Genomic DNA, 18,406 nt, shown 5'->3' on the forward strand with positions numbered 1-18,406 from the left:
ATGGGTTTGATTTTTGAAGAACACGTTGTTACGTCCGAGTATCACATTGATATTCTCCAGCAAGTTTTAGAAGGCAGGTCAGTAGCTACTTTTTTTTTTTTTTTTTTTTTTTAAAAAAAAAAAAAAAACCACAAGAACGGAGTGAGAATCGATCCCAGAATCATCTGGAAGCGAAAAGAAAGCTCTAACCACCGAGCTATTTCCCACTCTCAGCTATAATTATGTAACGTACTGTATTTTTTTTAGAACTAATCGAATTGACTTTATGATTTTGTTTATTTAATTGATATTTTCTCATAAACTATTGATTAAGTTCTTATAAAAATTTGGGTGATTCTACAGTAATCATCTTTAAAATGACTATCATTATACAAATTTTTATTTAATTTGTTGATTTGATATTTTTTAATTTTAAAATTAATCATAAATCACTTATCAAACTAGGTTATTTCTGTGCGATACATGGTTAGAATTAATCTTTCTTGTAATTTATGGTCTGTTTCATTACATTATATATAAAGATTAGAATTAGATATTATTAGCTTCCAACAATTAACAATTTGTATAGTAGTCTCTAGAAGCATCTTTTCTATTTTTTAGTCAAAATTCATAAAACAATTTTCAAAGCAATAAAATAGAGTAGTTTAGCTTTAAAAAAAATTTGAAAATAAAAATGATGTCATTCAAGCATTTAGGCGGAAATTTTTTAATGAGAAAGTGACATGTGTACAATGTTAGAGAAATATGATGTCAGCCTGTTTTGTTCTAGTATTAGTTAATATATTTTAAATTAATTTATTTTTTTGAGATAATTTATGATTTTTTTTAAAAATTTTCTAATTATTTACAATTATTTTTTTGAAAAACATAAAATTTAGTTTTAACTATTACTTAAATCAAAATAATTCATAATTAATTAAACAAATAAAAAAAAAACTAAAATAAGAAGATATATTTATAATTATTTTTGACATAAAAAATAAATAAAACTCATCCAATAAAAAAAAAAGTGTAATGGTAATCATTTTAAGGATGAATAATGACTATGATATAATTTTCATTTAGTTATGTATGTGGCTAGCCACATGGTGTGACCACATTAGTTTATAAAAGTAATTCATTTATATGTACGAGCAACCTCATTTTTTCATAAAAGTTACCCAAATTCATTATACGAGTAAAATCAAGTAATTTAGAAATAGGTAACCTCATTTAATTTGTTTATTCGAGTAACCTCTATTCTTTTGTTTTAAAAAATGAAAGAATAATTCCACATATTTAAGAATGTAACCCTTTTTTCTCATTTAAGTAACCTACGTATACATTAAGATAACTCCATTTGCTGATCACTATGACCCCTATTACTTAATTAATTGCCTTATATATGATTATGTGAAGTGGTCACACCATGTGGCTAGCTACATATAAGAATTTGTGAACATTTTTTGCTTACATGTATAATGACATGCCTTGTCTTTCTACTTTGAACTATATATATTTTCCAAAGTACGGCGGAAGAGTCCTTGGTAAGAAGTTACAAGAAGAGTTTCAATGGTTTCGCAGCAAGGCTAACCGAGAAAGAGAGTAAAAATCTCAATAGTAAGAAATAGTATCATCAAAATTACAAATTCTTTTTTAAATTTATATTTGATCTATATATTGATCGATAAATTGATTGATTAATTTGTTTTGTTAGGTATGAAGGAAGTAGTATCTGTGTTTCCTAGTAAAACACTCCAACTTCAAACAACGAGGTCATGGGATTTCATGGGTTTAGTTGAAAGTAATGTGGTTCCAAGAAACTTGACTACTGAGAGCAATGTGATACTCGGTGCCCTTGACACCGGAGTCTGGCCTGAATTACCGAGTTTTAGCGATGATGGTATCGGACCTCCCCCTAAGAAATGGAAAGGCGCTTGTAAGGGCGGAAAAAATTTCACTTGCAACAAGTATACATAGTTTGATTTGTGTACTCTGTTGAAAAAAAAAAGCATCATTGACTTCTCTTTAGCTTATTTTCAGTTCAGTTCAGTTCAGCTCCAATCAGTTCACTTCAATTCCTAATTTCCTTCTCCTATAAAATATTCAGTTCAGCTCCAATTAGTTCAGTAAATTAGAACAAGTCCTTAATAAACAATTTTCAATTCCATCTTGCAGCAAAGTAATTGGAGCTAGTACTACTACCTTCGAATCTGCAAGGGATGTAGACGGTCATGGAAGCCACACAGTGTCGACAGCTGCTGGGAGACAAGTAGATCATGCCAGTTTTTATGGTTTGGCAGAAGGAGTTGTGAGAGGAGCAGTACCCTCTGCTAGGATCGCCGTATACAAAGTTTGTGAAGGCGAAGGTGGCTGTCAGGACTCGGATATTCTTGCAGCTTTTGATGAAGCGATTGCTGATGGAGTAGACATAATTACAATTTCCATAGGATCACAAACCGCAATTTCATTTTCTGAAGATAGTATCGCGATAGGTGCTTACCACGCGGCACAGAAAGGGATACTGACCGTGAACTCTGCTGGTAATAGCGGAAACGAGAGTAGTTCTGTATCAAGTGTTGCACCCTGGTTATTCAGTGTTGCAGCAGGATCCAGTGATCGTCGGATACGTGATAAAGTTGTCCTTGGAAATGGAAAAACTCTAGTTGTAAGTATTCTCGTCATAAAAGTAATTTTTAAAATTCACTACTCGCTCTATTTCACGATGATGTTCTTATTTGGAATCTTTGACTTTTAAAAAATAAGAGAGAATCTTCTAAATTTCTCTCAATTTATAATAACAAATATAGTCATGTGAGATCTAGTTTTATTCGTCTTAGTGAGTAGATTATTAATAATTAATCTATCTTTTATAATTTTTGCTAGTGTGAGATTAAAGATATTTGCAGTCAAATATAGATAAAAACTTGCATCGATTTACGTAAGCAGGAACATCATTTTAAAACAGAGGGAGTATCATCTATATCAAGATAGGAACGTGTGATACTTACATGTGTTTGTTTTAAAATGCAGGGTTATTCTATCAATCCTTTCAAGTCAAAGAAAGGCTTGTTTCCTTTAGTTTTTGGTGTAGGTTCAAGTCAGTGTTCCAAGGATGATATAAAGTAATCTTCAATTCATTAAATTTGTTATCTACCTTTAAACATTATTGTAATTTATTAAGGATCATATAATGTTTCTCAATGCAGACTTTGTGCGGCAGACTGTCTAGATAATAATGTAAAAGGAAAGATTGTAGTGTGTGATAACTTTGAAGATATTGCAATTATGGAAGGTTTCAGAGCCGGTGCACTAGGGATATTGGCACAAGCTTCTATGGAATATGCTCAATTGTTCCCTTTGCCTGCAATTAAGTTGGAACCCGATGAATTCGAAGAACTATTATCCTACCTGAATTCGACAAAGTATGATACTCACTCAGCTCCATTCATGCATATTGAACCGTATGTAGTTTTACATTTGTATTTTAAGTTACTCAAGGATACCATATTCATGTCAAATTATTATATCTACGTAGAAATCCCAAGGCAAACATCCTCAAGAGTTTCTCCTTTAATGACACTTCGGCTCCTTATGTCATCGAATTTTCTTCTCGAGGACCTAATAGAATTACATCGGATATCCTTAGGTAAACTTAAAGCACAACTTTGCATTCCCTTTTTCCCCCTCGAATTCTTCTAAGAGTTTTGCGCCTACTATTTTGTTGCAGCCTGATATCACAGCGCCAGGAGTCGAAATTATAGCTGCATATTCACCTTTGGCTTCTCTAACTGGAATTGCTGGAGACCATAGATCTGCAAATTATACGATTATATCTGGTACATCCATGTCTTGTCCTCATGTCGCGGGTGCATCTGTTTATATAAAATCGCATCATCCAGATTGGTCTCCTTCGGCGATTAAATCTGCTTTGATGACTACAGGTAATTAAATTTTCAAGTAACGACGTACAATTTTCTTCCTAATCATTTTCACTTTTAAGAAATTGAAATAAATTAGTTACACTAATATACGTTCTTCTCATGGTTGCAGCACGTCCTATGAGCCCGTCTAGGAACCCAGACGCCGAATTTGCCTACGGAGCAGGGCATCTTGATCCTGTAAAGGCAGCAAATCCCGGACTTACTTATGAAACACTTGAAGATGAATATTTAACATTTTTCTGCAAAGTGGGTCTCAGCAAAGAGCAAATTTCTCTGATCACGGGTAACAAGAGTTTCTCATGCCCAAAAATTAGCACTCGTAACAAAAGTTCGTTACCAAAAGATGTTAACTATCCTTCCCTCTCTGCTTTGGTTGATATTGGTAAACCATTCAATGTCAAGTTTAGTAGAACAGTCACCAATGTTGGAGATGCTAATTCCACCTACACCGTAAAAGTCGAATCGCCCAAGGAATTTAAAGTCACGGTGAATCCTACTTCTCTTTCATTTACATCATTGAATAAAAAGAAGTCGTTCGATGTGACTGTTGTAGGCAGAGGATTTTCAGAAGGTTCAAGCTCCATTGTTTCAGCATCAGGATCATTGGTTTGGTCTGATGGACAACATAATGTTAGAAGTCCCATTGTTGTATACTCTATAGGACTATGGTAGTATGGTTGCTCTAATTTTGTCGCTGTTTTGTGTTTATTCAAAACATAAAGGATAATACAAATCGAATTAAAAAAGATTACTTCAATTCTTTGCCTAAAATTAATTTTTGCCTAAAATCAAGGCTTTAACCATCGAATTAAACTTTTGGTTGATGAGTTAGTCCTCTAACATAGTATAAGAGCTAATATGACACAAAGGTCACGGGTTTGAATCTTGTCCACCCTTCTTTCAAAATGAAATATATTAACTCATGAGTATGATATGGGGCTCATGTTGCATCCGCATTTTTGCTATTAGAATAAAAAAAAAATTATTACCAGCTTCAATTGTAAACTAGTGGTACGATTTGGGATTTTTTAAAACTGAATCACATCATATTACTATTTGGTCAAACCAAACCACATTATTTTTAATTTGGATTTTTTTTAAAAATCAAACCAAGATGCAATTATTGAGCCTAGTATATTGGGCTTTGATTTGTAACTTTTTTTGAGCCTAATTTTTCAAAACCTTGTAAGATTGAAGAACAATAGATTGGGTTTATTTTTTTGGCCTATATATATAGGGTTGAAAATCAGAATTAGGCTATAATTAAATATGGGCCAAAATTTCAGTTTGGCTTTCGGTTTTTCAAAATCCAAAATGAAACCAAATCGCAAATCAGATTTTTTTTTTTTTTTTTTTTTGGCAAAATAACTATATTTTAATATTATATTTTTCTCCTTTCATGGTCCTTACCTAAACCTATTACTATTTTTTATTATTTATGTCATCTTACATTCATTACTTTTCAGTAATAAACAATTAACCCAATTATCTTTCTATTATAATTTTTTAATACTTCAACTACGACTTAATTACCTCTGATTTTATTTAAGTCAATTAGAATGCCTAAAACTATGTGCCGATCGAAGTATAACACTAACTTATTAAAAATACGAAGGGAATATTAATTTGAGAATACATGACAAAACATGTATTTACCAGTATAATTAATATGAAGTATATATGTAACGTAACTTTAGATTTTCAAATACTCTATAACCTAGCTAAGCTTGATTTAGTGGAAAAGAGAGTATCTTCCAACCATGAAGTTGGAGGTTGATCAATCTCCACTAGTGACAACTTGGGGGTAGATGAGATTTCTTACCTTCTCATTCCCCACTTTTCCTTCACTTTCCCAAATTATCTAGCCCGTTAAGGTGCTAGGGACTAATAAATCCGGTTTTATTTAGATAAGTTCAAGTCTAATACAATGAATCGAGCACATCAATGCACCCTAAGTCACCCAATAATAAACAAATTTGCTACTTTATACAATAAATCACTAAATGTGGAAGTAAATCAAGTCAAATAATTATTTAGACCATATAGTTTACTCTATCCATTGACTATTTAAATAATTTATTTATTTTCATAATGCTATCTATAATTGCATTATATCCATTAGTATCATATTAAAAAAGTTACTTGATTTTTACCTTTTCGGCTTTTCTGAATCTATAAAAATGAGGATCAGTCATCTCATATCATCAAAACTTAATAATAATTCACAAATAAAAAATGGTCAAATTCATGTATTCTCAAATTCAGTTGTTCACCCTTGTACTTGGCCTTTTTGCTGCGGGAACTTTGTCTCTTAATGCTAATGATGATCGAAAGGCAAGTTACAACATTGTTGTCTTCGTTGTTGTTGTTGTTGTTGTTGTTGTTGTTGATTATGATTTCATCGATTTAATATTATTGTACAGGTTTATATTGTATACATGGGTTCAATTTCGGAGGAATACGCTGTTACGTCCGAGTATCACATTAATATTCTTCAGCAAGTTTTAGAGGGCAGGTCAGTAGCTATAATAATGTAACATATTTTGTTTAAGAGCTTATCATAGACATAAATTAATCATCTTTTGTGATTTGTATGTATTTTTATTTTAAAAATTGATTCTTTTGTTTGTAATTTTCTAATCGTTCATTTCTCATTAAAAGTATGATTTTTTCTTATGCCATATAAATATATAGTGTAATATACTAGTTTACATAATGATATGCCTTTTTCTTTTTATTTTGAACTCTACATTTGAAAGTACGGCAGAAGAGTCCTTGGTAAGAAGTTACAAGAGGAGTTTCAATGGTTTCGCAGCAAGGCTAACCGAGAAAGAGAGTAAAAATCTCAATAGTAAGAAATACTGCCATCAACATTACAAAGTCTTTTGTAAAGTTATGATACATATATAATTGATTGCATTGTATTGATTGATTTTTTTTATTAGGTAAGAAGGAAGTAGTGTCTGTGTTTCCTAGTAAAACACTCCAACTTCAAACAACGAGGTCATGGGATTTCTTGGGTTTAGTTGAAAGTGATGTGATTCCAAGAAACTTGACCACTGAGAGCAACGTGATACTCGGTGCCTTTGACACCGGAGTCTGGCCTGAATCACCGAGTTTTAGCGATGATGGTTTCGGACCTCCCCCTAAGAAATGGAAAGGTGCTTGTAAGGGTGGAAAGAATTTCAAGTGCAACAAGTAAGTATCCTTGTTTACACAAATTGCACAAATCGTCTAGCTATAGTGTAACTAACATATATTATTTGCATACGCTTGCATTATTTGATAGAGTATAAAACATATTTATGAGCCGCAACCATCAACTTATGTTTTTAATTGAGTTGGTCTTCTGACATTACTTGTGTTGCTGCATATGTCTAATATCATTGCTAGTCTTGATTAGCCATGTACTTCGCACTTTTTATAAATGTAAGAATGTTATTAAGAAAATTAAATAAAATCATATGAAAAAACTTGTACGAAAAAACTAATTCACTTATTGTACTCCGTAATTGATATAATTTGTGTACACATTCCCGTAAATAAAAATTCATTGACTTAATAAACAATTTTGAATTCCATCTTGCAGCAAAGTAATTGGAGCTAGTACTACCTTTGAATCTGCAAGGGATGAAAACGGTCATGGAAGCCACACAGCCTCGACAGCAGCCGGGAGACACGTAGATCATGCCAGTTTTTATGGTTTGGCAGAAGGAACTGCTAGAGGAGCTGTACCCTCTGCTAGGATCGCCGTATACAAAGTGTGTGACGGCGAGAGCTGTCAGGAATCGGATATTCTTACGGCTTTTGATGAAGCGATTGCAGATGGTGTGGACTTGATTACAATTTCCATAGGATCACCAAATGCAATTTCATTGTATGAAGATAGTATCGCAATAGGGGCTTACCATGCGGCACAGAAAGGTATTCTAACCGTGAACTCTGCTGGTAACAGCGGAAACACGAGTCGTACTGTAGCAAGTGTTGCACCCTGGTTATTCAGTGTTGCAGCTGGATCCAGTGATCGTCGGATACGTGATAAAGTTGTCCTTGGAAATGGAAAAACTCTAGTTGTAAGTATTCAATCTTTATCATAAATGTAATTTTTTTTTTCTATTACTAAGAATCAACATGTGATTGTTTTAAAATGCAGGGTTATTCTATCAACCCTTTCAAGTCGAAGAAAGGCTTGTTCCCTTTAGTTTTTGGTGTAGGTTCAAGTCAGTGTTCCAAGGAATCCATAAGGTAATCTTCAATTCATTGAATTTGTTACCTACTTTTGTACATTATTATTGTAATTTGTAAAAGGAAAGATTGTAGTTTGTGATAACACATATGATTCTGTAATTGATGAAGGTTTAAGAGCCGGTGCGCTTGGGGTATTGTCACGCGTTGCTATTAAATTTGCTCAGTTGTATCCATTACCTGCCATTAGGTTTGAACCCGATGAATTTGAAGAATTATTATCCTACCTGAATTCGACAAAGTATGATACTCACTAAGCTCCATTCATTCATGTATATTGAGTCGTACATATAGTTTTACATTTGTATTTCAAGTGACTCAAGGATACCATATTAATGTCAATATGTCAAATAATTCTTTCTGTGTAGAAATCCTAAGGCAAACATCCTCAAGAGTTTCTCCTTTAATGACACTTCTGCTCCTTATGTCATCTACTTTTCTTCTCGAGGACCTAATATTATTGCATCGGATATCCTTAAGGTAAGCTTGAAGCACAACTCTGCATTTATTCCCTGTTTTTTCTCCCCTCTAATTTTTGTAAGAGTTTTGGGTCTACTATATTGTTGCAGCCTGATATCACAGCTCCAGGAGTCGAAATTATAGCTGCATTTTCACCTTTGGCTTCGTTGCTGTCCCTGGGTGATACGGGTGGAAATGAGATGTCAGCTAATTTTTCGATTTTATCTGGTACATCCATGTCTTGTCCTCATGTCGCGGGTTACAAATTCTTAAATGGACCTGGTTCACACTAGTTTATTGTGGACCACTAACATTAGAGAAACTATGGTTGTTTTATTAATAAAAAAAAAGTCACTATAATAAAATAAAGGTCACTATGTTGAAAATAAAAGTCATTTTGGTAATATATAGGCTATAAGAGGTTAATTTTTTTAAAAAAATATTTTATAAGGTCAATATTAATAATAAAGGTCACTATGTTAAAATAAGGGTCATAACGTTGTACTTCAAGTTCACAATAGTATTAAACATTATGCAACTTTTAATAAAGATTACTATGTTAAAAATAAGGTTACTATGTTAAAAATAAAGGTCACTATGTTCAATATAATGTCAGTTGAGTGTGTATAAACCTCGGGTCCACAATAATATTATTGTGAACCAGGTCCACAATAATATTATTGTGAACCAGGTCCACGCAAGTATTTCTGGTCGCGGGTGCATTTGTTTATATAAAATCGCTTCATCCAGATTGGTCTCCTTCGGCAATTAAATCTGCTTTGATGACTACAGGTAATTACAATTTTCAGTAACATACAATTTTCTTCTTACTCATTTTCACTTTTAAAAAAATAAATCAGTTTCACCAATACATGTTCTTCTTATGCTCGCAGCACATCCGATGAGCTCATCTAGAAACCAAGACGCCGAATTTGCCTATGGATCAGGGCATCTTGATCCTGTAAAGGCTGCAGATCCTGGATTTGTTTATGAAACACTTGAAGATGAATATTTAACATTTTTCTGCAAGTTGGCTCTTAGTAAAGAGCAAATTGCTCTGATCACGGGTAACAAGAGTTTCTCATGCCCAAAAAATAGTACTCGTAACAAAAGTTCGTTACCAAACGATGTTAACTATCCTTCCCTCTCTGCCATGGTTGATGTTGGTACTCCATTCAATGTCAAATTTAGTAGAACAGTCACCAATGTTGGAGTTGCTGATTCTACCTACACCGTAAAAGTCGAATCGCCCAGGGAAGTTAAGGTCACGGTGAAGCCTAGTAGTCTTTCATTTACATCATTGAATGAGAAGAAGTCGTTCGATGTGACTGTTGTAGGCAAAGGATTATCAAAAGGCCCAGGCTCCATTATTTCAGCATCGTTGGTTTGGTCTGATGGACAACATAGTGTTAGAAGTCCTATTGTTGTTTACTCTAATTCATTTGCACTGTAGTTGCTCTACATTTGTCGTTGTTTTGTGTTTATTCTAAACCCAAATTAATTAAAGGTTCATACAAATCGAATTAAAATAGATAACTTCTGTGCTTGAAATTATTTTTTGCAATGCAGTGCAGTGATGCTACTAAATTCATTTATGACTTGATAGAGTATATAAACCAAACTTTAGGTTTCGACCATCATCTTAAATTTTTAGTTAAGTTGATCACCTAACATGGTATAAGATATGTATGCATTAAGCGATGAGTATGGTAGAGCCTATGTTGCATCTGATATACCATGGACAACATGACATATACTACGTATTTAAATTGACTAATTACACAATTTTAATGGAGTAAAATAAAGGGTAATTGGACTATTGCGTTTTCCTATAAACATTATCTTTCCTCCTACTCCCTATACTTTATACACATACGGGGATGCATCACTGTCTCATAGTGAGAAACAAAACTTGTTTCTCACATGACATTTTCGTAAATAAACCAACAACTTTATTCAACTTTATTCAATTGTGGAGCCCGCAATAATGAAAAAGTTGTTGATTTATTCACGAAAATGCCCCCATGAGAAACAAATTTCGTTTCTCAATATGAGAAAACAGGGAGTTTCCCTACATATTATATGAAATTGAGTTCCACTCTTTATTGACTTATCAACTTATTAGATTTTGCTTAAATTATTTATACTACATATTACACACAAATAAGCCAAAAAATTATTGTTAAAATCATGCATCGCACGTGCCTAACGAAATTATTATTACTCTCTCTATCTTTTAATTAAGAGTCCATATTCTAGTTTAGGGATCCAAAATTAAGAGTCTATTTTTATTTTAAGGTTGTACTTTTAATAATATTATTCTCTTTTTGAAGAATTGACATCCTATGGTGGAGCCTATGTTGCATCTGATATACCATGGACAACATGACATATACTACGTATTTAAATTGACTAATTACACAATTTTAATGGAGTAAAATAAAGGGTAGTTGGACTATTGCGTTTTCCTATAAATATTATCTTTCCTCCTACTCCGTATACTTTTTACACATTACATGAAATTGAGTTCCACTCTTTATTAACTTATCAATTTATTAGATTTTGCTTAAATTATTTATACTACATATTACACACAAATAAGCCAAAAAATTATTGTTAAAATCATGCATCGCATGAGCCTAGCGTAATTATTATTACTCTCTCTGTCTTTTAATTAAGAGTCCATATTCTATTTTAGGGATCCAAAATTAAGAGTCTATTTCTATTTTAAAGTTGTACTTTGAAGAGTTGGCATCTTTTTTTTATTTATTTATTTATTTATTTATTTTTTTTTTAATATGACTTTTAACATTAATTTCCAACACTTTTCTCTCCCTCTCTTCAATAATTCCCAACCACTCCATATTTTTTTCCTCTCTATCCGACTACTCTCTCTAACCCCAAATGCATTTATGTATTTCATTCCACCAATTTTTCTATTTCCCATAAAAAAACCCAAATAGGCTCTTACTTAAGAGATGGAGGGAGTACTAACTACTTAGCTAGGCCAGTTAGCTACTTTCGCATATAGAATCCTAATGAAGCCACTTAAGTCAATTTGGTAACAAAATATCTAATTTAAACAAGTTAGGCAATAAATCATGTTTAAATTAATTAGCAACAAATAAAGTTAATTATATCTTTAAAAAAAAAGTTAATTATACGTCGTCCATTTCTTTTTAGACGATTCATTTTGATTTAGAACTATTTACACACTCTTTTTTCCCTCAAAAAAAAAAAAAAAATAAAAAATTACACACTCTTTTTTGACCATATATTGTGACTAAAATTTTTTCAATCAGTCACCTACTTATAAAAAAATTGTTAAAAATTGCAAAGAATTTAGAAGTAAAACAAGTAAAAATATATAGACCATTCAACACGTTTTATTTATCCAATGACAACTAGGAACAGACTAATCAAAAATGATTTTTATTTCCATGATATGTTAACATTTATTGCAAAATCATATTAAAAAAAGTTGATTTTTTCCCTTTTTCTCTATCTATAAAAAAAAGGATCAGTCATAGCATCAAAACTTAATAATTTCACATACCGGCAACAAAAATTATCAAAACCGCCAACTTTTCAAGCAAAATGTCATTATTGCCCTTACTAAAATACTAAACCCAAACCCATCTTTCTCCTCTTTCTTTTCTCTCTCTTATCAACAACCCCTCAAGATCCCCAAATACAACCACCACCACCACCACCACAGAGACAATCGGCGTACCAGTCAACGGCGTTCAAGAGGTGGCGGCGCTAACAAACGTCGGTGTCGGGTGGTTGACGGTGGCGAAATGGCTGGAAAGCGGGGAAGGAGGTAAGTTTGCCAATTAGCTTTTTGTTTTGAATTTAATTTTTTTTTTTTAAATTCCGGTGGCTGATAACCGGCGCTCAAAACTGGTTGACCGCCACCGGTTTTGAGCGTCGTTTAACAGCTAGCAACTTTTTTTTTAAAAAAAACTTATTCTTTTTTTTTTTTATTCAAAACTTATTCTAATTAATTGTTATTATTATTACAAAATAATTATAGTTAATTTTATTAATATTGCTGTAGATAATTATATTTATTAACTGTTATTATTATTGGCAATCTGGTGTAGATGGTGGTGGTTGACGCGGTGGTTGTGGGTTGTAGTGGTCGACATGGTACCGGTGGTGTGATTGGTGGTGGTTGATGTGGTTGTTTTAGAAGTGGTGGATGGAAATCATGGAATGGAGTTAGAGAAAGAATATGGGGAAGATTTTAGTAAGGGCAATGTTGTCCCTTTACTTGAAATGTTGGCGGTTTGATAAATTTTGTTGGCGGTATTTAGCAATCCACATTAAAAATGGCCAAATTCATGTATTCTCAACTGCAGTTGTGAACCCTTGTACTTGGCCTTTTTGCTGCGGGAACATTGACTCTTATTAAGGCTAATGATGATAGAAAGGCAAGTTATTGCATAGTCGTCGTCGTTGTTATCGTCATTGTTATTGAGTTGAAATGTTGATGATGAAAATGGATTTTATTGCGATTTAATTTATTGTGTGTAGGTTTATATTTATACATGGGTTCGATTTCTGAGTAGTATGCTGTTACATCCGAGTATCACATTGGTATTCTCCAGCAAGTTTTAGAGGGCAGGTGAGAACTATAACTATGTAACATACATTTGATTTAAAGCTAATCATAAATAATTCGTGACTTATTCACAATTTGGGTTTAAGATTAATTTCGATCAAAGTTCGGAATTTTTGTTTATTTGTTTTAATACAAGCAGGGAGCATTAAATTAAAGAGTTAAAGTAATAGGTAACAATAATTTGAGTTCTCAAACTTTTTTAGTAGGGAACAATAATTTGAGTTTCGGATTATTGGGTTAATTTCGAGTCGGGTATGTTCGGATCATGTTCAGGTTGTTTCATTTGTGGATCATAATTAAATCAATAATTTTATATTTTTTTATTATTATAAATTTATAATAGGAATTATCAATTTAATTTATAAGTTTGGCTACGGTTGGAGATGACAATATTTGAGTCATATTAGACACAAGACATTTTTAGTTCAATAATTAAGGTAATTTTACTTCAGGATATTTCAGGTATGAGATCTGTTCGGGTCAAACACTTCGAGTTAATTGTAGGTCTGGTCTATTTTGGGTCGGGTCAATTCTAGTATTAGGGGTTTGTTTGGTAAATGGCTTTTCATTGGCTTTTTGATTGGTTTTTGGCTTTTTCATTTGGTCAAACATCCAAAATTTGTGTTTGGTAAATAGTTTTTTCAGCTAGCTGAAAAGCTAGCTTTTAAGCCAAAATGTAAAAGCTACTTTGAGTAGCTTTTGGCTTTTAGCTACTTAAGTTACTAATAACATCCAACAACCAATTTTACCAAACACGTTTTTAGACTAATAAAAAATCAAACAGCCATCAAAAAAGCCAATACAAACAGTTAGTCAAACCAGCCAATCAAACCAGCTGACAACCAACAGCCAGCAGCCAATTGCCAAACAAGGCCTAGGTCAATTTTGAGTTGGGTCAGTTGGGGTCTGGTATCGAGCTAGTCAAGATTGGTCAATTCTATTTTCGGGCCGAGTATGGGTGGGGTTAGGTTGATTTTGGTTTTTGGGTCGATGTTTTTGGGTCATTTGGGTTAGGTCATCGGATCTGGGTCAAGATTGCCAGGTCTACATATATACCATATATACCTAATGTACTATAGGTAGTTTATTACTTACTCTACACGGTCTAAGGAAACAATTGATTTAGCCCCGAACTAATGTGGGTGGTCAAGTAAAGTCATGAGTGATCTCCACTTGATTTTTGTAAAATGAATTTTAACGATTTAAATTGAATTTATATTATTGAAATTCACTTTTATGGCTTCCTAATCATTTTTGTATACTATATAAATCAAAGTATTGATTATACGCAGTAATTAATAAAACTATATCAAAATTGGTTGATCAAAATTGATAAATACATTTAAAAAAAAAATCATTTTTGTGTAAGTTGAATAGAAAAAGGCCTTAGTTGTGATTAGGTGATTGGATATACTTAAGTTTATCCACTATGCTAGGCTGCTAGCTTATACAAGTATATACTAATGAAAAATAGTGTTGTTCTTTCTACTTGGAATTATACGTTCCAAAAAAAGTACGGCAGAAGAATCCTTGCTTAGAAGCTACAAGAGGAGTTTTAATGGTTTCGCAGCGAGGCTAACTGAGAATGAGAGTGAAAACGTCAAAGGTAAAAGATTATGTCATCTAATTTACACATGTTCTTCGTATGCATGCCTTTGTTGCGAGTAATAAGAACCGGAGGTAGTATTATTATGATTTTTTTTTTTTTTTGGGTAGGTATGAAAAAAGTGGTGTCCGTGTTTCTTAGCAGAACACTCGAACTTAAAACAACGAGGTCCTGGAATTTCATGGGATTAAGTGAGAATGTTGTGGTTCCGAGAAACTTGACTACTGAGAGTGACTTGATACTCGGTTCCATTGATACCGGAATTTGGCCCGAGTCACCTAGTTTTAGAGATGATGGTTTCGGACCTCCCCCTAAGAAATGGAAAGGTGCTTGTAAGGGCGGAATAAATTTCACTTGTAACAAGTAAGTATTTTTGGCTCGAATCATCGTTGTATATTGCATTGTTTATGAGGGTGCACTTGACTTGATTAGTCACGTAAAATATATCACCACATTTTTTTTTTCAATAATGTAAATCGAAACATTATGACCTCGATTCCATCTTGTAGTAAATTAATTGGAGCTAGTAGTGTTTCCTTCGACTCAGCGAGGGATGAAAATGGTCATGGAAGCCACACTGCCTCGACAGCAGCCGGAAGACACGTAGATCATGCCAGTTTTTATGGTTTGGCAGAAGGAATTGCTAGAGGAGCAGTACCCTCTGCTAAGATCGCTGCATACAGAGTTTGTGGAGGCAATAGGTGTCAGAATTCAGATATTCTTGGTGGTTTCGACGAAGCAATTGCTGATGGGGTAGACTTGATTACAATTTCCATAGGATCATCTGATGTAGTTGAGTTTCATTCAGATAGTATCGCGATAGGCTCTTTCTATGCGATGCAGAAAGGTATACTAACCGTCCAAGCTGCTGGAAATGATGGAAACCAGAGTAGCACTGTATCAAGTGTTGCACCCTGGTTATTCAATGTTGCAGCTAGCTATACTGATCGTCGAATACGTGACAAAGTTGTCCTTGGAAATGAAAAAACACTAGTTGTAAGTATATATTCTCATCATAGTAGTCAGTAGATAATCTTTTATGTTTTCATCATGATATATATAATGTTTGATACTTAATCACCTATATATATATATATATATATATATGTATGTATGTATGTATGTCTTTTAAATGTCTGTCTGAAAATGCAGGGTTATTCTATCAACTCTTTTACGACGAAAAGAGGTTTGTTCCCTTTAGTTTATGGTGGAAATTCAAGCAAGTGTTCTGATCAATCCACAAAGTAATCTTCAATTATTCATTGGATTCTTTGACTTCATTTCAACATCTTTGTTTCTTATTCGATACATATAGTATGTCTAGAATAAAGGATTATATAATCTTTTTCGACCCCGGATTTGTAAGAAAGGCTGTCTAGATAAAAAATTGGTAGAAGGAAAGATTGTAGTTTGTGATAGGTTAGGAGGTGGATTTTATGAAGGTTTCAGAGCTGGTGCGCTTGGGGTTTTGTCATGGCTTTTTGCAGAATATTCTGATATTAAGCCTTTACCTGCAACTGAGCTAAAACCCCGTGATTTCGAAGCATTATTATCCTATGTTAATTCCACAAAGTATGACCCTTCATTGTATCATTCATTCATATATAATTATGCAAGTGTAGTGCATATAATGTTATGCATATATGTTATTGATATATACTTTTCCATTCGTATTCCAATTAAGTTACTACTTCGTATAAGATACAATACTTTGATACTTACATCAAAACTATTCTTTCTCTGTAGACATCCTAAGGCAAATATCCACAAGAGTGAATCCTTTTATGACAATTCTGCTCCTGTTGTTGTCGAATTCTCTTCTCGAGGACCTAATGTTATTGCATCGTATATCCTTAAGGTACACTTGAATTGAAGCATAAGTTTGAATTCCATTTTTTTTTCCCTCCTATTCTTCTAAGAGGTTTGCGCCCTCTAATTTGCTGCAGCCTGATATCACGGCACCAGGAGTCGAAATTCTAGCCGCATATTCACCATTGGGTTCTGTAAGTGATTACAATGGAGATAAGAGATCAGTTAATTATTCGATTTTATCTGGAACATCCATGTCTTGTCCTCATGTCGCGGGTGCATCTGTTTATGTAAAATCGCTTCATCCAGATTGGTCTCCTTCAGCAATTAAATCTGCTATGATGACAACATGTAATTACATTTTCAAGCTAGTTATGTACAATTTTCTTCTTAGTCATTTTTTACTTTTATAAGAAATTAAAAAGATTCACTAATATATATAATGTACTTGTACTTGTTATGCTTGCAGCACGTCCTATGAGCCCGATTAAGAACAAAGACGCCGAATTTGCCTATGGATCAGGGCATGTTGATCCTGTAAAGACTGTGAATCCGGGACTTGTTTATGAAAGAAATCAAGATGAATATGTTACATTTTTCTGCAGGTTGGGCTACAACAAACGCCAAATTGCACTGATCACGGGTAGTGATAGTTTCTCTTGCCCGAAAAAGAGTAACAAAAGTTCGTTACCAAATGATGTTAACTATCCTTCCTTGTCTGCCATTGTTGATGTTGGTACACCATTCAATATCAAATTTAGTAGAACAGTCACAAATGTAGGAGTTGCTAACTCCACCTACACCGTTAAAGTCGAATCGCCTAAGAAAATTAAGGTGACGGTGAATCCTAGTACACTTTCAATTACATCATTGAATGAAAAGAAGTCGTTCGACGTGACTGTTGTTGGCAAAGGATTATCAAGAAGATCAAACTCCACTATTTCAGCATCATTGGTTTGGTATGATGGACAACATAGTGTTAGGAGCCCTATTGTTGTATACTCTATTTATAAGGATTTGTAGTGGTTCTACCTTCGTCGTTGCTTTGTGTTTATTCTTTAACACATACAAATGATAATACAAGTTGAATTTACTTAGAAAACCTTTTTTTTTTTTTTTTTTTTTTTTTTTTTTTTTTTTCAAGTTAATTTTTGCATTAATAACGAGTTATTATAGAAATAAAAGTAAAAATAAATTAATAACGAGTTATAGCCTTACAGGCTAACTTACAATGATGATCAAATAACAGCAGCAACAAGAAGAGTAAAGCAATCAGCAGATGTGTAATGTCTTCCATAGTCCAATTCTTCTTCTCCTTCTTCTTCCCTTTCCCCCTTCAATTCCACTGCTACTAGAGAGAAAAACCCAAAAAATGAATTCAATTAGAGAGAGTAATTCAACCCTACATTATAATTAATGTAATGATTTTCTAAATTACCTTCAATAAGACAATTAGAACTTGAGCAATTTGCATAAAAAATAAAGCCCATATCCCTATCTTTTTCTGGGAAAACCTAGAATTTTGATTTTCAAAGTGTTTTATTTGGTGGGTATTTTGTAAAAAATTTCAAAACGGGTAATTGAGAGAAAGATCAATGGAACCGGTTGTATTGGACGATATAATCAACAGGCTATTGAATTTGCAACACCCTAACCTTTTGGAGCTTGAAGCCACTCTCAAGATTTACGGTAATCTAATTTCTTTTATTACAGTTGATTTTTTTACCCCTTTTTTCT

At 33.2% G+C, this 18,406-nt stretch overlaps 1 protein-coding gene and 2 pseudogenes across 1 annotated transcript; all 3 read left to right on the forward strand.

Moving 5' to 3' along the window:
• LOC145572790 (subtilisin-like protease SBT4.6) lies at positions 1 to 4,595 on the forward strand. Its single transcript, XM_081631755.1, has 9 exons — positions 1 to 77; positions 1,508 to 1,599; positions 1,697 to 1,949; positions 2,158 to 2,647; positions 3,013 to 3,104; positions 3,189 to 3,404; positions 3,518 to 3,627; positions 3,708 to 3,923; positions 4,033 to 4,595. Exons 1-9 carry the CDS (start codon positions 1 to 3, stop codon positions 4,593 to 4,595), a joined length of 2,109 nt encoding a protein of 702 aa, XP_081487881.1.
• Positions 4,596 to 6,361: 1,766 nt separating this feature from the next.
• LOC145572791 (subtilisin-like protease SBT4.13) lies at positions 6,362 to 10,080 on the forward strand (annotated as a pseudogene).
• A 3,100-nt stretch (positions 10,081 to 13,180) lies between these two features.
• LOC145571633 (subtilisin-like protease SBT4.3) lies at positions 13,181 to 17,799 on the forward strand (annotated as a pseudogene).
• Positions 17,800 to 18,406: the final 607 nt, after the last annotated feature.

This window comes from Chenopodium album, chromosome 12, assembly GCF_948465745.1.
Source record: "Chenopodium album chromosome 12, dcCheAlbu1.1, whole genome shotgun sequence".
Taxonomy (NCBI): Eukaryota; Viridiplantae; Streptophyta; class Magnoliopsida; order Caryophyllales; family Amaranthaceae; genus Chenopodium; species Chenopodium album.

Excerpts from the sequence above, each read along its gene's own strand:
- LOC145572790 (XM_081631755.1), top strand. The coding sequence starts at position 1 with ATGGGTTTGATTTTTGAAGAACACGTTGTTACGTCCGAGTATCACATT. Across the intron at positions 78-1,507 it reads CAGCAAGTTTTAGAAGGCAG|TACGGCGGAAGAGTCCTTGG; the intron begins GTCAGTAGCTAC and ends TATTTTCCAAAG. Across the intron at positions 1,950-2,157 it reads AAAAATTTCACTTGCAACAA|CAAAGTAATTGGAGCTAGTA; the intron begins GTATACATAGTT and ends TCCATCTTGCAG.